General features: G+C 45.2%; 2 protein-coding genes across 3 annotated transcripts in view; both read right to left on the bottom strand.

The window, feature by feature from the left end:
• Nucleotides 1–420: 420 nt before the first annotated feature.
• asb14b (ankyrin repeat and SOCS box containing 14b) lies at nt 421–4,580 on the bottom strand. Of its 2 annotated transcripts, XM_064956538.1 has the most exons (11): nt 4,533–4,580; nt 3,713–3,878; nt 3,540–3,595; nt 3,003–3,134; nt 2,768–2,926; nt 2,418–2,663; nt 2,146–2,311; nt 1,708–2,040; nt 1,334–1,535; nt 1,071–1,224; nt 421–950 (listed from the first exon to the last, which is right to left on the bottom strand). In XM_064956538.1, the coding sequence occupies exons 2-11, from the start codon at nt 3,829–3,831 to the stop codon at nt 781–783; spliced, it is 1,737 nt and encodes a 578-aa protein (XP_064812610.1). In that variant the 5' UTR covers nt 3,832–3,878; nt 4,533–4,580; the 3' UTR covers nt 421–780. The 2 variants fall into 2 exon arrangements, with proteins under 2 accessions (XP_064812610.1, XP_064812611.1); XM_064956539.1 differs by lacking the exon at nt 4,533–4,580 and having other exon boundaries at nt 1,337–1,535; nt 3,713–4,245.
• A 272-nt stretch (nt 4,581–4,852) lies between these two features.
• dnah12 (dynein, axonemal, heavy chain 12) overlaps nt 4,853–26,537 on the bottom strand; it is a 41,650-nt gene continuing 19,965 nt past the window's right edge. Inside the window, exons 31-71 of the mRNA XM_064956540.1 lie at nt 22,843–23,026; nt 22,514–22,654; nt 22,317–22,400; nt 22,014–22,202; nt 21,718–21,837; nt 21,430–21,618; nt 21,188–21,339; nt 20,910–21,048; nt 17,271–17,437; nt 16,904–17,159; nt 16,424–16,726; nt 16,158–16,336; nt 15,856–16,048; nt 15,527–15,688; nt 15,141–15,335; nt 14,884–15,017; nt 14,519–14,681; nt 14,046–14,303; nt 12,650–12,781; nt 12,472–12,561; nt 11,987–12,369; nt 11,721–11,868; nt 11,276–11,636; nt 10,977–11,169; nt 10,584–10,776; nt 10,319–10,491; nt 10,051–10,191; nt 9,716–9,874; nt 9,446–9,590; nt 9,116–9,266; nt 8,397–8,650; nt 8,161–8,301; nt 7,810–7,947; nt 7,419–7,652; nt 7,014–7,202; nt 6,402–6,505; nt 6,076–6,280; nt 5,822–5,959; nt 5,596–5,687; nt 5,445–5,512; nt 4,853–5,159 (exon numbers count right to left, since the gene is read on the bottom strand). Coding sequence (XP_064812612.1) covers nt 4,966–5,159; nt 5,445–5,512; nt 5,596–5,687; nt 5,822–5,959; nt 6,076–6,280; nt 6,402–6,505; nt 7,014–7,202; nt 7,419–7,652; nt 7,810–7,947; nt 8,161–8,301; nt 8,397–8,650; nt 9,116–9,266; nt 9,446–9,590; nt 9,716–9,874; nt 10,051–10,191; nt 10,319–10,491; nt 10,584–10,776; nt 10,977–11,169; nt 11,276–11,636; nt 11,721–11,868; nt 11,987–12,369; nt 12,472–12,561; nt 12,650–12,781; nt 14,046–14,303; nt 14,519–14,681; nt 14,884–15,017; nt 15,141–15,335; nt 15,527–15,688; nt 15,856–16,048; nt 16,158–16,336; nt 16,424–16,726; nt 16,904–17,159; nt 17,271–17,437; nt 20,910–21,048; nt 21,188–21,339; nt 21,430–21,618; nt 21,718–21,837; nt 22,014–22,202; nt 22,317–22,400; nt 22,514–22,654; nt 22,843–23,026 — 7,234 coding nt within the window. The 3' untranslated portion in view covers nt 4,853–4,965. The remainder of the gene's footprint in view (nt 5,160–5,444; nt 5,513–5,595; nt 5,688–5,821; nt 5,960–6,075; nt 6,281–6,401; nt 6,506–7,013; nt 7,203–7,418; nt 7,653–7,809; nt 7,948–8,160; nt 8,302–8,396; nt 8,651–9,115; nt 9,267–9,445; nt 9,591–9,715; nt 9,875–10,050; nt 10,192–10,318; nt 10,492–10,583; nt 10,777–10,976; nt 11,170–11,275; nt 11,637–11,720; nt 11,869–11,986; nt 12,370–12,471; nt 12,562–12,649; nt 12,782–14,045; nt 14,304–14,518; nt 14,682–14,883; nt 15,018–15,140; nt 15,336–15,526; nt 15,689–15,855; nt 16,049–16,157; nt 16,337–16,423; nt 16,727–16,903; nt 17,160–17,270; nt 17,438–20,909; nt 21,049–21,187; nt 21,340–21,429; nt 21,619–21,717; nt 21,838–22,013; nt 22,203–22,316; nt 22,401–22,513; nt 22,655–22,842; nt 23,027–26,537) is intronic.

The raw sequence follows: 26,537 nt of genomic DNA, 5'->3' as shown, positions 1-26,537 counted from the left end.
ACTACAGAAATCTTGACAACATTTTGTCTGTCAAATTAAACCGTTTCTGTCTCTAAAGTGATGATTTTATACCGTCTGTGACTGACACATGATAACGTATTGACATAAAAGGCATTTGTTTGAATCAAACTAATATCCATAAATAGTATAGGCCCAATAACACCATGACCTATGCACTTTCAGTCTGACATTTGATATACAGACTGATGGTATGACTGGGAAATGCTTATTGCGTTTTGGCTGGTCTATTTGAATGACATCTGACAAATGAAAGTCTGCTATAAAAAATAAAAAAATCCTCAGATTTTTATGCCTTCTCCAATGATGTCATATGATGTGTGCACAACACAACAGGTGACATGGATTTCAATGTCAGTAGATGAAAATAGAATAAGGTTTCTGAACCCAGTTCTAAGACTTCTGTTCAAATGTTTAATGACAAAATACAATTATTATAGATCACAGATAAAAATAGGACATTACACATAATCCCTAAGTGTGTCATTCCTTACAAATTCAATAATTATACAAAAATATAATTTTAACCAAACAAGCTTATCCCAGTTGGTTCAGTGACCCAAAATGCTCAACCTAGGAGCAACACACATTGTGCTGCCTATGACATGACATGCATTCAGAGTAGAAAAAAAGGGAGAGAATATTGCTTGTTTGTTGATCCTCGCGTAGGAACTAAAGAGGCACACACTTACAAAAGTAAACAAGGTCCAGACAAACTGATAAGGAACTGGAACTTTCTTAGAGAGTGCCATTATGTTATGATCAATCAGGGCTGCCCCTGCTGTAGATGTCGTACTCTCTGTATCGGAGGTAGTCCTTAAGCCTGGTGGGGAGAGGCATGAAGCTGATGAAGGCTGGGGATCGCAGATGCAGACGGCTCAGGCAGTCCCGGATACGCAGCCGACACAGGTGCTTCAGGCTGCGCACATTCTCTGAGGGGCATTAGGGTCATGCTTTATTTACTTGGCATTTACTTAAACATTTGGTCAAATGGTAATTACATAATAATTATTGTGAAAAGGCATCTGTGCAGTGCAGTTCCGTTGTAGTACCTTGGATATAGCATATCTCAGGCCACTGTTTCTGTGTCTTCAGGCATTCCTTGAGTTTGACACACAGGGTGACGTGGTCTGTGTAGTCTAGCATGATGCGCACTACCTGTGCCGAGATGTGTTTCAGCCACTTGACTGTTATCACCTCACAGAACTACAGACAGACAGACAGAAAAAAAAGAGACAAGAGATAGAGTTTGTAATAACCACATTTACAATGACCACTTAATGTTTGTTTTCCTCCTTAGCACTAGTTGTCTAACCACCATGTCTTTGGTGAACGAGGTCGTCCAGGGTGCGTAGTCATGGGAACTGTCTCCATAGGGACAGTCAAAGCAGCGCTGTACATCGTATCCATGGTTGAGAAGCATCCTCAGCATGACCTCATCTTTCAGCGCATACTGCAGTGCTGATGGGAAGTGTGTTGTGTTGACACGAGAATAGTAGCTGGCATTAGCACCGTACCTGATTGATAAGAACAACAAAATTAATTAGGCCTACATTACACACTAATCAAAAATACATACTACAGGCTAATTCCTCTCACTCACATAACATATTTTACTGTAAAGCATATTGAGATTTTGAAATGCACTTTATTTAATCAAGTTTGATATGACTTGAGTTTGATTCCTACCTCAGCAGAGTGTTTATAAGCTCATAGTTGCCCAGCCGCAGAGCCACCTGTAGACAGTTGACAGGGTCCTGATTGACCATGGCCTCAGCCTCCAGCAGCAGACGGGTGGACTGGACATCGTTGTTCGATACAGCAAAGTAGAGAGCCGACCTGCGTTCGTCATCGTATTTATTGCGCACGCGTGGGTGCAGCATGAAGTTGGGGTCGTAGCCTGCATTGAGAAGGACCTCCAGGCACTGGGTGTGTCCCCCAGCAGCAGCAGAGTGGAGGGGACTCATACCACTCTTCTTCACTGCCTCCATCTTTGTTGCTGAGATCAACCGTTCCAACACCCTGAGGAGAGAGAGTAGAAGACCTTTCAATATCTGTACCTCCTAACAGCAGAAAAATAAATAAATATAAAAGGGGTATATAAAGTAAAGATCTTTCTCCACTCACAACAGATGACCATGGTATGCAGCACGGTGGATGGGTAGGTGCCCACTGTGGTTGGGCATGTCGGGCTCTGCCCCATAGTCCAACAGCAGAGAGATGATGTCAGGATTACCTGATGCAACCGCCTCAAACAGTACAGAGCCCTCTGTCTGAGACTGCACGCTGGCTCCTGACAGAGTGACAGAGAGAGCGAGAGAAAAGGATAGAGAGAGAGGAGACAGAAAGTGAATCACTCCATATGGTCCAGACACACACACACACACACACACACACACCTTTCTGTAGCAGGACCTCCACTACGTTAAGGTGCCCTGTCTCTGCAGCCAGTGCCAGTGGGGTCAGCTTGTCAACATCCCTTGCGTTTGGGTCGGCTCCGGAATGCAGTAGCAGGTTAACAAAATTGTCCAGACCCAGGAGAGATGCCTCATGGAGGGCAGTCCGCTCCAGATCTCCTGTTTGGTCCACCTTGGCATTGCAGCGAAGCAGGAGCGATGCACAATCATATTGGTCATTTACTATAGCTGTAGGAAATAGGTGACAGAGCAGGAAGAATGGCAGAAGGTTAAAGTTGTGCTCCATAAACAAAAATCGAAATCTACAAACATCTAAGATATATTTTGAATACCTGCCACAAGTGGAGATTCCTCGTCATCGTTCTGGAGGTCTGGACAGCATCCGTTCTGAAGCAGGAACGTAGCGTTTTCCCTCAGGCCGCACACTACAGCCAGGAAGAGAGCTGTCTCTCCTTTCAGAGTCCGGCACTGCTCTGCGCCCTGGGGGGAAGCTGGACACATGGACCTGTATATTACTACCTAGATTTGACCAGGAAAGTCCCTTGAGATATGTCTCAAAACCAGTACCTGAGAAGACGATCTCCAGTATACTTTTCTTCTCCTGCACTGCGGCCTCATGTAACGGGATCCATCCTCTGTCGTCTACTCTGGACATGGCTCCTGGTTGCTCAGCTAGCCTTATTAGGGCCTCCTCATTACCTAACAGAACAGGAAGACAGGTACGGGGTATCTCTCAATAGTCTGACATGGCTACCTCTCCTGTCCTTTTCATTCGGTTGAACTGTGTGAGAACTGGACAGGTGAAAGACATTTTCACTTTCTGAAATGAGGCAAGTAAAGGAATTATATTTATTGAGATGCATCCGAAGACCAGAACTGTTATTCATCGCTGGGCCCTCTAGTATCCTGCACTGGAACAGCACCAAAGTCAATAGACCGGCTGTAACCTCTATGGCAGTGCTGTCATATCCCTCCATCTTATTCCACCTCTGACTCAACTCCACACACACACCATATAGGGGACAATCTATGAGACGGGAAAAGAGATGATCGCACATAGCAGAAGTCATTAAGGAGTTAAGATAAGGAAAAAGCCATGCTCACCTTCCTTTATCAATGTAAAGACCTCATCAGGATCACCTTCAGGGCCTGCAGGATCACTGGGTGAAATATATGTATAAACACAGAATCACTTGGATATTCCACAGCTAACCCATGTGGTATACACATATACACAGAATAAAGCAGCAGGTATTTTGCCATTTGAGAGGTCTTACTTAGGGAGTGAGCCTTTGTGCTTGTTGTATTTCAGAAGGCTCTGTTCAATCATATACTGTGTGACCACGTCCTCTTCTGGTTGGTCAAAAACATATCCTGCCTCTGTCTCGGAGTTCATCTGTCACTCCAGGAAGGGTCAACTCACCAGGAAACGACTAACTTGAGCTGGGGAGACATTATGTTAAGAACCTTCATTCTCTGTTCAACTACTGGTATTTTAAAGGGGCAACATGTTACCGACCAGGGCAGGGACCATACACATGACCAGCCAGCAGCCTCAAATACCAACAGGATCTCGGCAGACATTTCATAGACAACAGTAAAACTGGAGAGCATTGCAGCCATGTTGCACACTGTAATTTTTGTGAGTTTGTGCTAACTATCATTTCACATACATAGAAAACAAGATAATACATTGATACATTACAGTATATTTACATGCTTAATGGTTGTGTTCTGCTTGAAATAGCTGCCCCAGTTCTCTGCAGTGGGGTGACTTTGATGATGACAGTATAGTACAATAAAGGCTAAACAGGCATGGGTTGGTGCATTATATGTGTGGCTGTAGTGTTGGGTATTGCACATTGAAAACTACATCAGCCTTTATAGGGAACTGTGGATAAAACATTCAGGATTAAAAAAGCTTTTATTCAACAGTTATCAAGCCACTTACTGTAAGTTGAGCATGCAATGGCCACTCCAAGTTCAACAATTACATGGCACCATATCACACCATTTCAGATGAACAATGGCATTCAGGCACCACACCATTCCATCCTTAAACCTCCCAGAGGATTATGTCTTTTGTTTTCTGTTTACCTTCAGTCAATAGGCTGTTTCTCCGATGGCCCTACAATCTTCAGTGGGTCAATCACACTAAGCTTCCAAAGCATGTCTATGTATATCTCCCCAGCTATTTATATCTGATCACGGGACCTTCCCACCCTGCACCTGGCTCTGACCCACTGAGCACACTGCAACTCTACCCACAGCTCAACTGATTGACACAAACACACGCACACACCTCCCAGTGGCCATAGGCAGGTATCACATACTGTAGGTCTGCTATGGTCCTAATCAGGTGTTGTATGTATGTATTCCCACTCAAAAGACCCAAACAAAACCAACAGCCACACATGTTACATCAACGTATTTTTTATATGATTAAAGTGAATAGAGAATCCACCAGGGAGCGAAGTCTCGGTGTAATGTCAAAGTTAAATAGCGTGTCCTTCCCTACTCCTCAGTGTCCTCAGTCATCCAACTGGCAGAGCATGGCCACGCCTCTCTTGATCCAGTGCTGGGGGCGCTTGCTGGTGGGCAGCATCATGGTGATGACAAAGTTGGTAGAGTGGCCTGTGGTGGACAGGGTGCCCTTCCTCTCGCTGGTCTTATACAGCGGACACACATACAGGGTCTGGGGAAGATCACTGCCTTTCTTCTCCACTGGAGAGAGAGAGTGAGGGATAGAGAGAGAGAATAACAGAGGGATGTCAGAGAGAGAGAGAGAGAGAGAGAGAGAATAACAGAGGGAAGTCAGAGAGAGAGAGAGAATAACAGAGGGAAGTCAGAGAGAGAGAGAGAGAGAATAACAGAGGGAAGTCAGAGAGAGAGAGAGAGAGAGAGAGAGAGAGAGAGAGAGAGAGAGAGAGAGAGAGAGAGAGAGAGAGAGAATAACAGAGGGGAGTCAAAGAGGAAGAGAAGTGCATAGAGAATGAGAGACAAACTTACTTGGTTTGATCCAGATAATGGGGACCGTATCAAAAAGAACCTTGGGATGCTGCTCAGCCAGGACTCCACTGTGAGTGGGAGAGATCAGTCTCAGTTCACTGCACTCTCTGGTATCATTTAAAGAATAGCCTTGTTTGAAAGAGTCTTCTACCTATTCTTGTCCCAGCGAGCGCCGTCCAGAAACAGACCGTGGATGTAGACCCCGTCCTCAGGAGAGGAGTTTGAGGTGTCGATGGGAAGAACCTGTTACCAATGAGAGGGGAGGAAAAGGCTAATCAAAACAGACAAACAAGAGGAGGGGCATTTTTAAGTAATAACTTGTTTACAACAATGCCTCAAAAAACCAAAGTCTCTTCTAATTCAGCTGTTTGTGTGACCTGGAAGTGGAAGCAGAGCAGGTCGATGGGGATGGAGTATTTCCTGGCGTAGTTCTGCATGGCCCCGGTCAGGAAGGCCTGGGTGAAGAAGAACCCAGACAGCCAGAAGACATGGGGCTTGTTGCTCTCATACCAGTCCTGCAAGGGGCAAAGAGAACACATTAGTAAACAAAACAAAGTGTTTCCTCTTCATGAGAAAACGGAATACATGCCGATGATGGATTTAAAAACAATACTGAGGCTAATGGACTAACCTGCAGGAACTTGAGCTTGGCAAGGAAGTCTGTGATGTAGCTGCCCAGGGGTTTGAGGCTGGGGTAGGAGCGTTTAGCCCACTTCTCTGGCAGCTTGCCCACCATCAGGCTGCCTGACAGGGCCTCCAGCTCAGCATCCATCACCACCAGGCCCTTGATGGCCTTCAGCAGGTTCTGCAGGCTCACACGGATCGTAACTGCCAACCTGGAAGACAAGACAGTGATATGATCTTATTGTGGGTTTTGGTCATTTCATTAAGATCTACATCAGAATTTAGTTGTTTTTCTGAGTTCTATTTTTTTGGGTGTGTGATGAGATGACATACGTGTTGTAGCGCTCCATCTCCTGCACCAGTACAGTGTTCATGCTCTCTTCATACAGAACAGGGTACTTCAACAGAGCAGCCTCGATGTCAAAGTTAGCTGGAAGCTACAAAAAACAGACAATAAGTGACCTAACTGACCACCTGCTCTGATTCTCAGTACCTTAGCACACATACACTCACACATATACAGTGCATTCATGCCACACACACACACACACACACACACACACACACACACACACACACACACACACACACACTGCTGCTACAAGACTCTTATTATACTGCCGCCTCCCCTTCACCAATACATATGTACATATTGCACTATAAATTGTGTCTTCCAGTATTATACTTTTGCTATAATGTTTATTCTATTCTACTGAGCCATTTACTTTATGTTTTGTATTCTTTTATTTTATTATTTTTTATTGTTGTTGCATTGTCAAGAAGGAACCTGCAAATAAGCATTTGGTTGGACGATGTATACCATGCGTATCCCGTTCAGATGACTAATAAAACTTGAAACAAACTTAACATCATTGATTCGGATCAGACATATATTGGGGGGAAAGGCAGTACATTTCAGCAGTACAGGGACTGGTTTGGCTTTACCTTGGTGAGGATGTCATTGGCTATGTCGAAGAGGGTGTTGTCTCCCCCGGAGCTGGCTCCTCCTTTGGCCCCTCCTCCCTGGGTGAGGAGCAGGGAGTCAAACAGCTGCTTGGTCTGCTGCAGGTCCTTGGAGATGTCCACGTTCTCATGCATCCCAAACACTTCCGGGTGCTGGAGGAACGGAAGGTTCTGAAGACATCAACACAAGATGGAAAATATGATGGAACGCATGAATGTGAGCCATGCGGCATCCTGCAAGGTTCCATTCTGGGTCCAATTCTCTTCACTTTAAACATGGTAATGTTCAGACAGAATGGTATTGATTCTGATAGTTATGCTGACAACACACAGCTGTACACCTGATGAATTAATGTCTCATTCCTTCCCTGTCTAACTCCTGCTTACCCGTATGAACTCGATGTAGTCCTCGTAGTTGGACTTTGGCGGGGCGTAATACTTTCCGCTGGGGGAGAAGGTGTAGCGGGGGTTCTCAATGATGTCCTTGTTGTAGAAGTCAGCCAGGATGGTCATCAGGAGCCTCCTGTCCCAATCGTCAGTCACACGGCCCCCATAGTTACACTCCCCTGTCAGGTAAGTGATGGCCTCCATCGGCACCTGATCGTACTCCCTCACAAACAGCTGGAGGAGGAGGAACACAAACAACAGGGTGAGAGAGGGGAAACACACAATCTGCAATCACATACATTTATATTCAACAACCACATTAAGTCCACAGTCTTTTACAAATGACAATCTCTCTCAAATACTCCAGCCCTGAGTTGATGTGTATTACGACCTGTAGTTGTCTGATGCTGATGCGCAGATCAGACTCGTTGAACCCATAGGGGATGTTCCAGCCCAGAGGACCAAACTTCTTCCTCTCCTGTACCAGAGCATGGAAGAAGCAAACGCCATACAGAAGCTTCTCCCACACCTAGAAACAACCAGAGGAACAATCAGCGCAGAGTGTGGGTGTGTGTGTAATAAAATAAATAATAATAATATTTGTTATGTATAGGTGGCCCCAGGAATCAAAAACACTATCCTGGCATTGCAAGAACACATTCCTGGCATTAGTCTACCAACTGAGCTACAGAGGACTATGTGTGTGTGTGTCTGTGTGTGTGTGAACCATGTCACCACTCACCAGCTCTTTGTCCGTGCAGGCGTTGAAGAAGTCCTGGTCTGAGACGGGGTCTGACAGGTAAGACTGCAGCAGGTTGAGCCTGAGACCTGTGGGCGGCTCGTTGGTCATCTTCACCCCATTCTGCAGGATGGTCACTGGGAACTGACACAGGGAAGAGGGTTATGAATCCACATCATGGATGCCGGTCATCCTATTGTATACTGGTTGACCAGGCTGGATGCAGTGTTGTACCCTACCTTGGGCGAGGGGTAGCTGGTGAGCCACAGTCGGAAGTCTGGGTGGCAGGTCTCTGGACTAAAGTCCTCACAGATCTTCTCCAGGGTGGACATCCAGGAGACAGCCAAGTGGCAGTTTTGCAGGCACACCCAGGTGCCCTCCTTCATGGCCGAGCGGATCATCTTGGCAGCGATGGGGCCCTGGCCCTGGCCCAGGGAAATGGATTGGAACTTGGTGCCGCCCATGTTCTTGTCGTTGGCAAACTTCAGCAAGCCTGGAAGAGAGGGGTGGGGCGGGGCGGAGTCATTTTCCGTATCAAACAAAAGCAGTAGCGGGTTTGAGGTCTGTGTAGGAGATCAGTCGGGTACTACTTACTGGCCATGGGGTCGGCTCCAGGAGATAGCACAAACACCAGAGGGATGGTGGAGTTGGAGTCTGTGTAGGAGATCAGTCGGGTACTACTTACTGGCCATGGGGTCGGCTCCAGGAGATAGCACAAACACCAGAGGGATGGTGGAGTTGGAGTCTGTGTAGGAGATCAGTCGGGTACTACTTACTGGCCATGGGGTCGGCTCCAGGAGATAGCACAAACACCAGAGGGATGGTGGAGTTGGAGTCTGTGTAGGAGATCAGTCGGGTGCTACTTACTGGCCATGGGGTCGGCTCCAGGAGATAGCACAAACACCAGAGGGATGGTGGAGTTGGAGTCTGTGTAGGAGATTAGTCGGGTACTACTTACTGGCCATGGGGTCGGCTCCAGGAGATAGCACAAATACCAGAGGGATGGTGGAGTTGGAGTCTGTGTAGCTCTTACTCAGGTCAAAGGGAGGCGGCTCCACAAACTTCTTCCCAAGTTTGTCAGTCACATAGTTTGTGATGGCCGGCACAATCTGGAAACATAAGGAGTAGCATACAACAGTAAGCATACATGCAAACATATGATATGTCCGCACACACACACCTATATCTACATTCAGCAACCTCTGTATTGATTTTCGAGTGTCCTCTTTGTATTGACTTTATGTGGACAGCAAAAGTAAATAGGGATTGGCTCATTTCTCTCTCTAACCTTGTCTGGCCTGAGACAGCGGTAAATGATCATCTTCTGCAGGTCATTGAGACAGTCACACCAGGGCTTAGGCAGATTGGTGTTATAGGGCTCTTTGCTATCATAGATTACCAAGAATTTATCTGGGATCTTGATGAAGCTCTCCCTATGAGAATCACAGAGAAGGACGACATATTCCATATTTGAGTATTAGCAGAAACAAAACACTGAATAAATCTCTAATCCCCCAAAACAAAAAGAGGCAAGCTCAGCAGTTTGTCTATGTCATACTTAAGTCCCTGGAGGTTGGGCAGGTGGCTGGCCCGGCATATCTCGTCCCAGCTTTTGTCCTGCAGCCAGTGGGGGTCTGGGTTGGGGACGTTGTTCTGCAGACCCACCCCTCCTGTCAGCAGGAACATAACGTCACCATATTCGATTTCCTTCTTCGCTCTGTGAAACCCCCCTCCCAAAAAACAGCCACTTGTCAGACACAAACAATCACGTTTATCCCACCTTTTCTTAAATGGTATGCTTAAAGACAATTTTATTTGAATAAATAAACAACTTCATTCATTTCACAAAAATCCATCTTAAATGTTTGACCTCAGTGTGTGGTATGGACTTACAGGAGGAGGTTGGAGCAGAGGAGGAATGAGAAGAGCAGTTTGTCCTTCTCAAACAGGGAGCGACACACATTACAGTACAGGTTGAAGGTGAAGTGGTCGATGAGGTACCTCAGCCTTTTCTCCAGGATCTTGGACTTGTTACTGAAACACAGATGCCATGTGTTACCTAGGACACAAAGGAGCTTCGCTCTAACTGTACATCATATTCATTAACCAGAGACTTACGAGGTCTAAACCCTTGTTATCTGTGTAGGAGCATGTTTCTCACCTGTCCTGTATGGAGTTGATGTAGAGGTTGACAAACCAGCTGAGGGAGTACTGGTACATGGGGTCTATGTTGGCCAGGTCAGCAATGCTGAAGAACAGGATGGAGGAGTGCTTGGCGATGGCTCTGTAGCCCTCCCTAGACTCTGCTATCTTGACCTCTGTCTTCTCAGCAATCTGTGGGTTGGGAGATGGGTTAGAAGTTAGACCATCTCATTCTAATTGGTTTTCAACACATTTTGACTGAGTTTTTCCAGTGTGGTCCAGACCTGCTGTTTCTTGGAGATCTCGTTGGACATGATCTTGGCCGAGTCGAGGACCTGGATGGCGCTCTCATCCTCCAGGATGTTCCCCTCGGACGACGAAAGTGTCTCCAGGATCTTGTCCTCGATCTCCTTCAGGACCTTCTTATTGGATGCAGACTGCAGAATCAGGGCGTTCCGCTCCTCCTCCAACTCCGGCCTGCAGAGAGAGACATGATGAGGTCAGGGGTTAGTCGTCTAGATTTATATCTTCATCATATACAGTCACAGTACGACTGGTCATAAACAGATCAATGCTTTTTGTGCAGGTTAAGAGTTTCTATTATAACTTCATTACTGAAAAATGATCCACTATAAATAAACAGCATAGCGAGTAGTGTAGCATGTGTTGCAACACACCTCTCCTTGGCGACCACAATGCCCAGCAGCTGGTCCTCAAGGCCCTCAGGGGTGATCATGAAGTTGAGCAGAGACACCTTGGTTGCCAGCTCTGGAAGGTAGTGGGGGTTCCGCAGCTTAGTTGTGATGTAGAACCGGAAGTCACATGAGTACTCGATTACACTCTCCCCCAGCCGGATACAGTCCATGCCCGCTGGATGACACAAACAAATAGTCTGTGATCAAATGACACCAGTATGTAATGATAAATCCTTGCACATGATATGATGTTCACCAGAGCGTGCCGTCCTGTTCCGTACCTTGTTTAAAGGTCTGTTTGAGCAGCAGGGGCTCCAGCGACGGGTCCAGCTCCTCCCCTACGTTCTCCAGCAGCAGAGGGGTCCCGAACTGGATGCAGTTCTCCAGGGTTCTCATGTAGTCTCCGTCCGTTAGCTTGATCACGCTCAGGTTGTTGTCCTTCTCAGAGTTCTTCACCCACTTGTTGGCCTGGCCCTGGGGGTCGATCATCAGGGGCCACCGGCGGGAGTTGCTGACGATGACCCCGTTGTCTATGGAGAAGCTGTCGGTGGGCAGGCCTGAGATGTTCCACGCCCGGATCTTTATGGGGTCTCCCAGGGTCTTACTCAGGGAGAAATCATCTGATGACGGAATGTTCTTAGACTGGAGGGTAGGAATAAATAACGAGATTAAGATTGGTGACAATTAATTGGCGTTCAGCTGAGGTGCTGCTGTATGTGCCTGTACCTTGCAGAGCTTGGTCCATATCTTGGCACAGTTCTGTCTGAAGGCAGCAGTGAAGGCTCCAAGGTAGGCGATGACGCCAGCTGAGATGAGCACGTCACCGGTCAGGTTATCATAGGTGTTTTGAAGGTCATCTGCTGCTTTGGACCACCTGCAGAGGGAAAGCACACAAAGTCCCTCAGGACATAGCAAAGACCTCAGGTACTAATGGCCTACACAAGCCATATGAAACAATCAATATATTTAATAATCTCCATCATCCAGAGCACCTGGTCTTCTCTCCTCCTAGGCCTCCGATGAGTTTCTCAGCTCTCTCCAGTTTGCGGGCACAGAGGTCCACCTGGAACTCCAGCTGGGCCTTCTCCTCAGTCTTCTCCTCAAAGGTCTTCTGAAGCAGGGCCAGACGGTCCTCCACCTCCTTCAGCTCAGCTCTCTTCTGGTTCAGCAGGGACATGGTGGTGGCCAGAGACAGCTGAGCCTCGGCCAGGCCGGCCTTCTTAGGGGCCACTACCTTGGCCACTCTGTCGTAGATTTCCATGGCAGTGACCCACTTGCACAGGCCCTCGGCGGCTGAGGAGGCCTTGGCCACTTTGGTGGGATCAAAGTCAGGATTAGTCATGTACTCACTGCGGATCTTTTGCATCACAGGGACCTAGCCGGGAAAAGAGAAGAGAGTCAATTAAAAAGTATAGATTTACATTGATACTTCAGTTTAAATGCAATTCAACACATCTGTTTTTTCACAGGGACTCACAGGGATGTTGTCCTTGTCGTACTCTTTCAGGTCTCGTAGGAAATTCATGTCTCCTAGAAGCTTTTTGCTCGGGCCCCAGTAGTCAAGAATCTATTCAAATGGTAAGAAAACATAATTAAACATATAAACAAACACATTTTATTTAATAAATAAAAAAATAGGTAGAGCAGTTCCTGACCTTCTGTCCAGTCCCAGCAGGATCAACAATTTTATCAGGTTTCAGCTCCTTCATCACACACACAGCCGCCATCACCAGCTTTACCCCCGACGGAGGGCTCTTCATTGACTTCACGATGGTTACGTCAGAGGGCTGAGAGGGAAGAGAGATCAGATAAGATCATACCTTGTCTGTTTGCTTTGTGCAAGTCTTTCAATCCCCTTTGGTAAGACTGTGCAGGGCAGTCTGATCTCTGCTTGATCAGAATCCCAAGAGCGTTGGACCAGTAACTGAAAGGTCACAGGTTCGAATCGTGAGCAGGCAAGGTGGAAAAAATCTGCCGTTCTGCCCTTGAGCAAGGCACTTAACCCCCAACAACAACTGCTCCCCGGACGCCGATGAAGCTGATGTCGATTAAGACAGCCCCCCCCCCCGCACCTCTCTGATTCAGAGGGGTTGGGTTAAATGCAGAAGACACATTTCGGATGAATGCCATCAATTGTGCAACTGACCAGGTCTCCCACAGTGTCTCCTGACCCCTCCTGTCTCAGTCTCCAGTATTTATGCTGCAGTAGTTCATGTGGGTTCGGGGGGCTAGGGTCAGTTTGTTATATCTGGAGTACTTCTCCTGTCTTATCCGGTGTCCTGTGTGAATGTAAGTATGCTCTCTCTAATTCTCTCTTTCTCTCGGAGGACCTGAGCCCTAGGACCATGCCTCAGGACCACCTGGGATGATGACTCCTTGCTGTCCGCAGTCCACCTGGCCGTGCTGCTGCTCCAGTTTCAACTGTTCTGCCTACGGCTATGGAATCCTGACCTGTTCACCGGACGTGCTACCTTATTATTATTATTATTATATCCCATTTAGCAGACGCTTTTGTCCAAAGCGACTTACAAGTCGGCTGGGGCCACTACTTTTACATATGGGTGGCCCCAGCGGGAATCGAACCCACGACGCTTGGCGTTGCAAGCGCCATGCTCTACCGACTGAGCCACACAGACCTGCTGTTTTCAACTCTCTAGAGACAGCAGGAGTGGTAGAGATACTCTTAATGATCGGCTATGAAAAGCCAACTTACATTTACTCCTGAGGTGCTGACTTGCTGCACCCTCGATAACTACTGTGATTATTATTATTTGACCATGCTGGTCATTTATGAACATTTGAACATCTTGGCCATGTTCTGTTATAATCTCCACCTGGCACAGCCAGAAGAGGACTGGCCACCCCTCATAGTCTGCTTACTCTCTAGGTTTCTTCCTAGGTTTTGGCCTTTTTTGGGAGTTTTTCCTAGCCACCGTGCTTCTACACCTGCATTGCTTGCTGTTTGGGGTTTTAGGCTGGGTTTCTGTACAGCACTTTGAGATATCAGCTGACGTACGAAGGGCTACATTTGATTTGATCCCCCTTTCCTACCTTCAGGGTGTCCAGGGCTGAGAGGGCCATCTCCAGGGCAGGTATGGCCTCTGCCAGGTCGCTCTCACACTCGTTCTTCAGGGCCTGGGCCTCGTTGGCCTTCAGAGTGGCAGCCTCCTCGTCCACACGTACCACCTTACTCTTGGCCTCCACCTGCACTGACTCTACCTCTAACACCTTCATCATCTTGGTGTTGTCTATCTTGGCCTGCTCCAGTTTAGGCTGCAAGTCCACCAGCTCCTTCTTCATCTCACTCACCTACACAACAGATCATACTCATGAGGGACAGAGCTAAGGCTGAGCACAGTGTAATACAAAGGGGTAAACGCAGACACATCAAAGGTTCAAGAACACTTGATTCAAATTGCCTTAGGTCTCAAGTCACAGTACATAATGAGGCAACAAACGATGACACACACAATCCACATAGATCCCTACATTCATGCAAGATAAAAACAATCGGTTTGATGTACCTGAGACTCAGCGAAGGCCAGTTTGTCCAGGCCATTGGTGTACCTCTTCTTGGCCTTCATGACCATGTCTCTCTTCTGGGTGAGCAGCTGACGGAACGCAGCGATCAGCTCCAGGTAGGAGGTGGGTGTCACGTAGTTATGGCGACCCAGCTCCGAAAGGAACCTGGGAACAACAACATCCTCAGCTATCATGCGATAAATATGTAATAAATCTGTCCTTGATTTTACTCTGTTTTGATTAAGTCATTCAAATGGAATTGCTGTGTTTCTTTTGTCATCAATAACTTCTGTAGCATGAGAAGAGAATATCCAAGAGAATATGAGAAGAGAATATCCATTAGATGGAAAGGAAGAGTTGTATGTACTTGTGAGAGAGCTGGATGGCAGAAGTGTGGAAGGTCTTGCAGATGGGCATGACCTCCTGTCTCTCATGCTCACTCATCTCCAACGACTCCAGGAACTTGTTGGCCACGCGCTCCAGCGCCTCCTCTGGCCAGGGCTGCGAGATGCAGTTCCGACAGGAGGTGAGGGAAGTTGATAAGCAAAAGATTGTTGATATTACTTCATGGTTAGTATACAGTGTAAGCCATCAGATTTAATAGGGTTTGTACTGCCTCTGTACCTGGAACCAGTCGATGGTGCAGCAGTTGATGAGGGAGGGGAACTGGCGTAGTCGGTTGCGGAAGGCCTCTCCTATAGGACTGAAGGCCACTATGATGTGCAAGTTTTCCCTGCAGCGCGACACAAAGTAGGCAAACAGGGCCAGGGGGCTGAACTCCACACTCTTATTGCCAGCCTGGGCTATAGGCCGCACCGCCTGGGGAGAGAGAGGGAGCAGGCAGAGGTTGCAATGATTATTCCGCTCATTCACAACACTCACTGTGAATGCTTCTGCTTAGATAATGTGATGAAAAAAGGGCAGTAACCTCAGCAACTCCAACCTCAACCATAGCCTAACTCTAATAAGCCAAAGCCTATTATCCATCTGACTGGTCTATGAAAACCTACCTCCATGATTTCCGCCTTCTCGTCCGTGGCGAACAGGTTGGGCACCTCTCCTGTGTTCAGGACACTGTCCACGTCCTCCAGGAAGGCCTCCTCCTTGATCTGAGAGTCAGTTAGCAGGAATACCGTCTTCTGACCCTTTACCCCTGCACTTTTCAGCAGGAGCTGCAGCACAGGAAAAAGCAAACAATCAGAAAAATTATATGGAACACACACAACAAATATACCAGCCCAAGTCCTCTAGTGACAACTCTTCAACTATCTGTATACTGTTGCCATTCCTGTCCAACCTTTCCTGGAATAATCTCTATGTTAATAGTCTAAAGTCTCACCTTGAGGTCGTCCCTCCACTCGTTCAGGCCGTAGCTCTTGGAGATCTCTGGCTGGAACAGGGTCATCTTGGCCATGGAGGTGGCAAGGCGGGTGATGGATTGGCGCCCGCTGCCCCCCACCCCCACCAGCAGGGCATTGCCCCCTGGCTGCTTCAGCACACGGCTGATACGAGACAGGTGCTCCAGCACGTAGCTAAACGCAAATGGACAAAAACAGAGTCATACTCAGTTTTCCAGTGAGTGAAGCTAACCTCTCATGCTGTGCTTATAAAAACCCAAACCCTGACGTTAAAGGCCTTTACCGAAAGATGACAAGGTTCATGCGGTTCTTGTGTGTCTGGTTGTACTCATCCAGACAGAGCTCCACCACCTGGCCGAAGCTCTCCATGGAGGGCACCTCAGCGTACAGACGATCATTGTCCTCCAGGTCAGGGTTCATGTAGTCCCCAAACAGCAGGTTACACATGTCCTCCTCACGCGGCTAGTGACAGGGAACACAGGAACCTCATCACCACAACTAAACAACAGTAAACAAACCACCATCAAAAACAACATCTTCTGTACTTACTGCCTTGTTGCTTGGAGCCTTCAGGTGGTCAAACACCTGCTCAAAGTTCTCCTTGAAGTGGTCCCTGACGATGTTGTTCATTAGGAGGTAGAGCCAGGCACGGTCCTGGTCATCCACCAGACGGTCGTAGTAGACGCGGAACACCTCGTGGACAAAGAGGCGGATCATGGTGCGTTTGTTCTCCAGGGACTCCTTCTTGAGGAGAAGGCAACCCTGCACCACGCGGCTAAAATCGCGCAGGTTGAACGTGTAGTGGGACTTGGCTGGCGTGGGGAGCAGGTTGTCCATGGCCTTCTTGTAGACCTTTTGAGAGATGTGGGCGAAGAAGAAAAACAGGAAGTGAAATAACTTGATTTTACATGGTTTAAAAAGAGTCAGAATAAAATCACAACTTTTTACTCTTGTATATGATTAAATCTAGTGGGTTTTATGCTTGTGTAAATAGAATAACTACCAATGTAATCTCCTGAACCTTCTCACCTCCATAGTGGCGGCCACTATCTGGTTGCCCACGGTGAAGTAGTCTGGGGGGAACTCGTTGTTGCGGAGGTAGAAGGCCACCACGTTGGAGAAGATGCGCACCATGGTGTCGTCACTGAAGGCGTTGATGCTGGTGATGTTGAAGTGCCGCAGGAAGCGAGGCGTCACCGCGTTCCTCCCGCCACCAGGAGGCCCCATAGCTGAGATCAGCTGCAGGTCCACCAGGGTTATCTTAGTGGTGTCCTTCAGGTCATACCTGGGAAGACAGTGAAAGTAAACTTTAGACACATGATAAGTTCCAGGTATGTCACTGATCATTTAGGCCTAAAGCAAGATATGATGGCATTGTAATGTAGTAGTCTCTAACCAGTTGCCATGGTCAAAGTATTGGCGTAGGAGTTCCACGGGAGGCTGTGCCCCAAACTGCTCCAGGGCAGGCATGTTCATGTCATCCACAAATATGACACACTTCTTCCCCATTGGGGGGCCAAACACCCCCTTCCTCCTCTTGTCCAGCCTGGACATGATGATGTTCTACAAACAGTGGAAGAATATACTGTATAAACAGTGAGCTCCAAAAGTATTCATAGCACACAGTGACTAGATCAAGCTTGTGACTCTACACATTTGTTGGATGCATTTGCTGTTTGTTTTGGTTGTGGTTCAGATCATTTTTTGTCCAGTAGAAATGAATGTTAAATAATGTATTGTGTTATTTTGGAGTCACTTTTCCTGTAAATACGAGAAGAAAATGTTTGTAAATGCTTCTACATTAATGTGGATGCGACCATGATTACAGATAATCTTGAATACATTGTGAATAATAATGAGTGATAAAGTTAGATGCACAAATATCATACCCCCTCCACAATGCTAACTTCCCATTATTGTAATGGTGAGAGGTTAACATGTCCTGGGGGTATGATATGTGCGCCTGTAAAGTTCACTTCTCATTATTCACTATTCATTCAGGATGATCTGTAATCAGGATAGCATCCACATTAATGTAGGACTAAATACTTAACTTTTACTACTTTTATACACATAAGTGTTTTAATACACATAATTTGTCCCAATAATTTGGGGTCCCTATACACAAAAAGTGGTACTTTCTAAACGATCCACTTGATATTGATGAAAATACCTTCAAATTAAAGCTGACAGTCTGCACTTTAACCTCATAGTCACTGTGTAAATTCAAATCTAAAGTGCATATACACACACTACCTGACAAAAGCTTTAGAACACCTAATCAGGGTATTTCTTTATTTTTACTATTTTCTACATTGTAGAGTAATAGTGAAGACATCAAAACTATGAAATAACACATAAGGAATAATTTAGTAACCAAAAAGTGTTAATCAAATGAAAATATATTTTATAAGTGTGATTCTTCAAATAGCCACCCTTTGCCTTGATGACAGCTTTGCACACTCTTGGCATTCTGTCAACCAGCTTCACGAGGTAGTCACCTGGAATGCATTTCAATTAAAGGTGTGCCTTCTTAAAAGTTAATTTGTGGAATTTCTTTCCTTCTTAATGTGTTTGAGCCAATCAGTTGTGTTGAGAACAGGTAGGGGTGGTATACAGAAGATAGCCCTATTTGGTAAAAGACCAAGTCCATATTATGTCAAGAACAGCTCAAATAAGTGAAAAGAAATGGCAGTCTATCATTACTTTAAGACATTAAGGTGAGTCAATGCGGAACATTTCTAGAACTTTTAAAGTGCAGTCGCAAAAACCATCAAGCACTATGATGAAACTGGCTCTCATGAGGACCGCCACAGGAATGGAAGACCCAGAGTTACCTCTGCTGCAGAGGATAAGTTCTTTAGAGTTACCATTGTCAGAAATTGCAGCCCCCAAAAAATGCTTCACAGAGTTCAAGTAACAGACACATCTCAACATCAATTGTTCAGAGGAGATTTTGTGAACCATGGTCAAATTGCTGCAAAGAAACCACTACTAAGAAGAGACTTGCTTGGGCCAAGAAATACGAGCAATGGACATTAGACCGGTAGAAATATGTCCTTTGGCCTGGAGTCCAAATCGGATACTTTTGATTCCATCCGCCATGTCTTTGAGAGACGCGGTGTGGGTGAACGGATGATCTCTGCATGTGTATATCCCACGGTGAAGCATGGAGGAGGATGTGCTATGGTGTGGAGGTGCTTTGCTGGTGACACTGTCTGTGATTTATTTAGAATTCAAGACACACTTAAACAGCATGGCTACCATAGCATTCTGCAGTGATACGCCATCCCATTTGGTTGGGCTTAGTGGTACTATCATTTGTTTTTCAACAGGACAATGATGCAACACACCTCCAGGTGGTGTAATGGCTTCTTGACAAAGAAGGAGAGAGATGGAGTGCTACATCAGATGACCTGACCTCCACAATCACCCAACCTCAACCCAAATGAGATGGTTTGGGATGAATTGGACGACAGAGTAAAGGAAGAGAAGCCATCAAGTGCTCAGCATGTGGGAACTCCTTCAAGACTGTTGGAAAATCATTCTTCATGAAGCTGGTTGACAAAATGCCAAGAGTGTACAAAGCTATCATCAAGGTAAAGGGTGGCTATTTGAAGAATCTCAAATATAAAATATGTTTTCATTTGTTTCACACTTTTTTTGTTACTACATGATTCCATAAGTGTTATTTCATAGTTGTAATGTCTTCACCATTATTCTACAACGTAGAAAATAGTAAAAATAAAGATAAAAACTTGAATGAGTAGGTGTGTCCAAACCTTGGACTGGCACTGTATATTCACACACTACCGGTCAAAAGTTTTAGAATGTAGAATGCTGTGGTAGCCATGCTGGTTAAGTGTGCCTTGAATTCTAAATACATCACAGACAGTATCACCAGAAAAGCACCCACACACCTTCTCCTCCATGCTTTATGGTGGAAAATACATGAAGACAGAGTCACCTCTTCACTGTTGACATTAAGACTGGTGTTTTGCGGGTACTATTTAATGAAGCTGCCAGTTGAGGACTCGTGAGGCGTCTGTTTCTCAAACTAGACACTCTAATGTGCTTGTCCTCTTGCTCAGTTGTGCACCGGGGCCTCCCACTCCTCTTTCTATTCTGGTTAGAGACAGTTTTGCGCTGTTCTGTGAAGGGAGTAGTACGCAGCGTTGTATGAGATCGGCAATTTCTTGCATGGAATAGTCTTAATTTCTCAGAACAAGAATAGACTGACGAGTTTCAAAAGAAAGTTATTTGTTTCTTGCCATTTGGAGCCCGTAATCGAACCCCCAAATGCTGATGCTGATGCTCCAGATACTCAGCTATTCTCAAGAAGGCCAGTTTTATTGCATCTTTAATTAGCACAACAGTTTTCAGCTGTGCTAACATAATTGCAAAAGGGTTTTCTAATGATCAATTAGCCTTTTATGATAAATGATAAACTTGGATTAGTTAACACAATGTGCCATTGGAACACAGGAATGATGGTTGCTGATAATGGGCCTCTGTATGTCTATGTCGATATTCCATTAAAAATCAGCCGTTTCCAACTACAATAGTCATTTACAACATTAACAATGTCTACACTGTATTTCTGATCAATTTGATGTTATTTTAATGGACAATTCTTTTTGCTTTTCTGTGAAATGAATTGAGTATCCAGTGATCAGACGTGATCAACATACTGTATGAAAGAGATCATGTTTCATACAGATCTGCTGTCTTATCTGCTATCTTAATTTGATCACTCTGTTGTCGCAGACAATGTTCCTGCATAGCAGGAAATGCTAATTGTAGTTGTTCAAAAAAGTAACCTACAATGTTCAAAAATGCTTTTAAAGTTTGTTATTTCCACTTCAAAAAATGTCAGACTTGATTTGCCCTAACAAAAAATGTATCAAACCCTACAAAAAAATAAACTCCATTAATTACATAATTATTCACATTGCCTGTTGCTGCAGGATTATTTTCCTGCTGCGAGAAACAGGGTCAAATTAAGATAGCACATCTGTAGCTCTTCATTGTTCACCTGGCTCTGGTTAGCGCTGGTGCGTGCTGAGAAGTTGATGAAGAAAGGCAGGTAGCGGTCCTTGTCCAGGTTGTTCATGAGTTTCTCCTTCACGTACACAGACTTCCCTGTCCCAGTGGGCCCCACAAACAGCAACGGCCTTCACAGATACAGACATATGATCAGTGGCTGTTTTAAAATATAACGCATCAACTGAATATTATGATGTTTGACCACAATGCAAGTGCGTAAACACAAATTACATCCCCATTAGTCTGGGTGTGTTGACGCATGCTTACACTCCATAGTCGATGCAGAGGTCCATGAGGTAGGTGTATCGGACCGTGTCTATGGTGGGGACGATGATATCCTGCACTTTGGTGTTCTTGTCCCCCAGATTGATGTTCTTGATCGAGTCAGTCCAGTGCACCCAGCGACCTTTCCCTTTAAACTGTGAAAACAAATATATGTATTTTCATAGAAACTAAACAATACTGTTTTACACTGCAGAAGCCTTATTGACCAGTGGAATGTTACAGACCTCGTAGTAATAGTCGTAGACCAGACCCTTCTCATCGTGGGGACATTCCCATTTGGACACGGAAGCGGGGATGGGGTGGTTGTCTGTCTTCCCTAAGATGATGTCTCTGAGGTACTCGTCAAACCTCTTCCTGCTGTCCGTATCACAGCTGCCCCCCACCGACCACACCAGGGAGAAGGCAAAGGCTGCCTGCCACAGAAAGAGAGATGGAGTAGAGCGGAGTATGTTGATTTCTGTCTTTTCAATTCAGTATAGCCACGCACAGCAGTACTCTGTTAAGTATCTTACCATGACCCAAGTCCGTATGTTTTTGTTCCCCGTGTCCTCCTTCAAAGGTTGGGTGAGCAGCATTTCAAAGAGCCGAGTCAGGGACACCACTGTGTTGCTGTTGCTGGTGGGGACAACCTCCTAGAACATATGAAAGTAATCAGACATATATATATATATATATATATATATATATATATATATATATATATATATATATATATATATATATATATACTGTGGTGCAGGACAATAGCCGATATACAGGATCAAACTCCAATTGAAGCTTCTGGACTTAAAGCTTGTGGTCCACCCACCCTGCATTGTTTGCGTAGCATCCTGAGGGAGGGGGGCAGGAGCCAGTGGAAGAGCTCCATGAGCAGGCCTGTGCTGTCTGGAGCCTGCAGGGGCTCTGGCAGGGTGTTGATCCAGGAGGTCACCAGGGGTTCCCAGCCCAGCTGAGAGGGCTCCATGTAGATCATACCACACCTACTCACTGTCGCCGGCTGGGGAGGGGAGAGATACATATACAGATTACCGATTCGTGAAAGATACTGTTGTTGGGACAAAAGAAGACGTATACCTGTACCTGCAAGTGTGTTGATGGCTTGTTGACTTACAGAGGCCTGAGACAGGTCCATGGCTTCAAAGATTAGACTCATCTGATTGGACATCTGGATGATCTCTCCACTCATCAAGCACAGCTGTGGGAGAGAAGGAAGCATACAGTAAGTAGTTACAGTTGTTTTACGCATCCTCCTGGTATGTCATTAAGTCATTATTTTGGATTATATCTGTTGTGGACTTATATTCTTGCCTTCTTGTTGTCGTCGAGCACAGTGTTCATGCTCTCAATCCACAGTGTGTCTATAGGCCCGTCGAACACCACCCACTTACGGTCCGGGGTCTCCGACGACGCAAACTCACGAAACGTGTTGGCCACAATCCCATCTGCCCACTGAGCAACACCAACAGAGACAGGGAGAGAGAAAAGAAAAAACTCAAACACAACGTAAGACACAATCCAAAACAGCAAAACCATTGGTGTAAAGAAATAAAAATAACACTATTGATATTGAAAGATAGTCTGAATATATGATTGTAATGATGTGAGAGGAATTTGAATATTCCAGGGTTGAGCCCCACCTCGTGTGAAACTGGGTCAAACTCTCCAAAAAGCTGTCCCATGGTGATGGCCTTAGGGTTGACCGTACGGTAGAGGACCCTCTCCTCCTCATTGTAACCCCTGTCGTTCATCAGGGTCAGGGTGTCGGCCAGGACGTGGAGGACTTTGGTCTTACCAGCAAATGGCTCTCCTACCAGCATAAATCTGAAATACACACCAGTAGGGGCAATGCAAATATTATTCAAAACAATATTCCACTTAACATTATCTTCTATCATCATCTATCATTTAACATGTATTTATTATTTATATATCTTAAACTCTGCACTGTTGGAAAAGGACCCGTAAGTAAGCATTTCACTGTTAGTCTACACCTGCTGTTTACGAAGCATGTGACAAATAAAATGGGATTTGATATGAACATGCAGGTACCGGTGAAGCAGTGTCAGTTCTTTAAAATGACAGTGAATCAGGAGGATGTCACTACTTGACACCAACAGACACCCCATAATATCTGGCCCCCTGCCCTTCCTAAATCGTGAATCAGGAGGATGTCACTACTTGACACCAACAGACACCCCATAATATCTGGCCCCCTGCCCTTCCTAAATCGTGAATCAGGAGGATGTCACTACTTGACACCAACAAACACCCCATAATATCTGGCCCCCTGCCCTTCCTAAATCGTGAATCAGGAGGATGTCACTACTTGACACCAACAAACACCCCATAATATCTGGCCCCCTGCCCTTCCTAAATCGTGGCATTGAACAGTTTAGCAGACTTGTATCCCTACATAACTGGCTACGAGACTATCGCAGCTCTTTGGGTGTAACATTTATTGACAATTTTGATACCTTCTGGAAACAAAGCTTGTTTTATAAGGACGATGGGATCCACCCAAATCATTTGGATCCTTTCACAGCATTATAATTCTGCGTTGAGACCATGACTTCTCAATGACCCAAGCCCAGGTCAGTTAATCCCTACCATTGTGACGCTTGTCCTGACAAAATATCCCGTTTACTACGGGAACGTTATTTTTCCAAAAATGAAAATACTGCCCCCTAGTCACAAAAGGTTAATCCCTACCATTGTGACGCAGAGTTGTCATAATGCTTCAGCAAATGTACATTATACAAGGGGCGTTGGTAGACATACTGTAAGTAACCTACTTTATGTCCCTCTACTGCCCTGAATGCCTCTGTTGATCACACAGATAGTGTAGGCAGTAATCATGTGCCTATGAACCAGTGATACTGTTAGCACTGAGGCGGTGTGCCCTAGGAGGAAGTCCACTGTGTGCAGCTCACCCTGCACTAACATAAATAACCTGAGCATGTCAACCTCTGCTAAGCTTCCCAGTAAAGCAATAAAAACAATCAAGTATTACAGAAAAGTGCTAAAAATAGCCCACATTAACATATGTAGCTTAAGAAACAAGGTTCATGAAATCAATAATTTGCTAGTAACCGATTACATTTATATTCAGACAATCTCTGAAACTCACTTAGATAATACATGTGATAGTGGTAGCCATACATGGTTATAAGATCTACCGAAAATACAGAAATGCCAAAGGTGGAAGTGTGGCTGTTTATATTCAGAACCACATTCCTGTAAAGCTTAGATAGGATCTGATGTTAAAAACTGTTGATGTAATATGGCTACAGTTTCATCTGCCACACCTAAAGCCCATTCTTGTGGGATGCTGCTATAGACCACCAAGTGCTCACAGCCAGTATCTGGATAACGTGTGAAATGCTTGATAATGTATGTGATATCAACAGAGAGGTATATTTTCTGGGGGATTTAAATATCGACTGGGTTTCAACAGGCTGCCCACTCAAGAGAAAGCTTTGAACTGTAACCAGTGCCTGCAACCTAGTTCTTGTTATCAGTCAACCTAGTAGGGTATTTACAAAACAGCACAGGAATGAAATCATCAATCATCATTGATCACATCTTTACTAATGCTGCAGAAACTTGCTTTAAAGCATTATCCAAATCTATAGGATGTAGTGATCACAATATAGTAGCCATATCAAGGAAATCACAGTGTCAAAGGATGGGCCTAATATAGTGTATAAGAGGTCACACAATAAGTTTTGCAGTGATTCCTGTGTTGTTGATGTAAATAATATTTTCCGTGGGATGTAATGAGGAGCAATCAGACGCTGCACTTGACACATTTATGAAATTGCTTCTCCCAGTTACTAATAAGCAGCACTCATTAAGAAAATCACTGTAAAAATGGTTAAATCCCTGTGGATTGATGAGGAATTAAATAATTGTATGGTTGAGAGGGATGAGACAAAAGGAATGGCAAAATGGCACGTGACTATACTGAAAAATGTGACTATACTGAAAAAAAAGAAGAAACAACACTATGAAACAAAGATAAATGACAAAGTATTATAGCTTTAGAGTACCTTAAATTCATTGAATCAGATGGCTCATTCATCACAAAACCCACTGATATTGCCAACTGCTTCAATGATTTTTTCATTGGCAAGATGATCAAATGTAGGCTTGCCAGCAACAAACACTGACACTGCACATCCCGAGTGGCGCAGCGGTCGAAGGCAATGCATCTCAGTGCTAGAGGCATCACTACAGACCCTGGTTCGATTCCAGGCTGTATCACAACCAGCTGTGATTGGGAGTCCCATAGGGCGGCACACAATTGTCCTAGTGTCATCCAGGTTAGGGGTTTGGCCGGGTTAGGCCGCCATTGTAAATAAGAATTTGTTCTTAACTGACTTGCCTAGTTAAATAAGGTTAAATTAAAAGAAAAAGTATATCTGACCAAATTATGAAAGACAAGCATTATGATGTAGAATTACATAAAGTGAGGGTGGAAGAGCTGAAAAATGACAAGCCACCAGGGTCTGACATCTTACTATAATAGCAGACGATATTGCCATATCTTCAATTTATGCCTACTAGAAAGTGTGTGCCCTCAGGTCTGGAGGGAAGCAAAAGTAATTCCACTACCTAAGAAGAGTAAAGCCCTTAATAAACTTTTGTAAAACATTTTTTTGACCAGAAACAATGCTATTTTAAGGTAAACAAATTGACAACAGAATTTCAGCATGCTTATAAAGACGGCAGGGTAGACTGGTGGTTAGAGCGTTGGACTAGTAACCGGAAGGTTGCAAGTTCAACCCCCTGAGCTGACAAGGTACAAATCTGTCGTTCTGCCCCTGAACAGGCACTGTCCCTAGGCAGTCATTAAAAATAAGAATTTGTTCTTAACAGAACACAGAGGGTTTCTTTAATGGAAGTCTCTCCAACATAATCCAGGTAGAATCAGGAATTCCCCAGGACAGCTTTCAAGGCCCTTACTTTTTAAAATCTTTACTAACGACATGCCACTGGTGTGAGTAAAGCCAGTGTCTATGTATGCGGATGACTCAACACTATACATGTCAGTTACTATAGCGACTGAAATGACTGCAACACATAACAATGAGCTGCAGTTAGTTTCAGAATGGGTGGCAAGGAATAAGTTCGTTCTAAATATTTCAAAAACTAAATGCATTGGGACAAATCATTCACTAAACCCTAAACATCAACAAAATCTTGTAATGAATAATATAGCAATCGAGCAAGTTGAGATGACTAAACAGCTTGGAGTAACCCTGGATTGTAAACCGTCATGGACAAAACATATTGTTTTGACAGTAGCTAAGATGGGGAGAAGTCTGTCCAT

The sequence above is a fragment of the Oncorhynchus masou genome, chromosome 33 (assembly GCF_036934945.1).
Source record: "Oncorhynchus masou masou isolate Uvic2021 chromosome 33, UVic_Omas_1.1, whole genome shotgun sequence".
Taxonomy (NCBI): domain Eukaryota; kingdom Metazoa; phylum Chordata; class Actinopteri; order Salmoniformes; family Salmonidae; genus Oncorhynchus; species Oncorhynchus masou.
The sequence above is the reverse complement of the archived record's forward strand: the minus strand, read 5'-3'. Positions and strand labels throughout refer to the sequence as shown.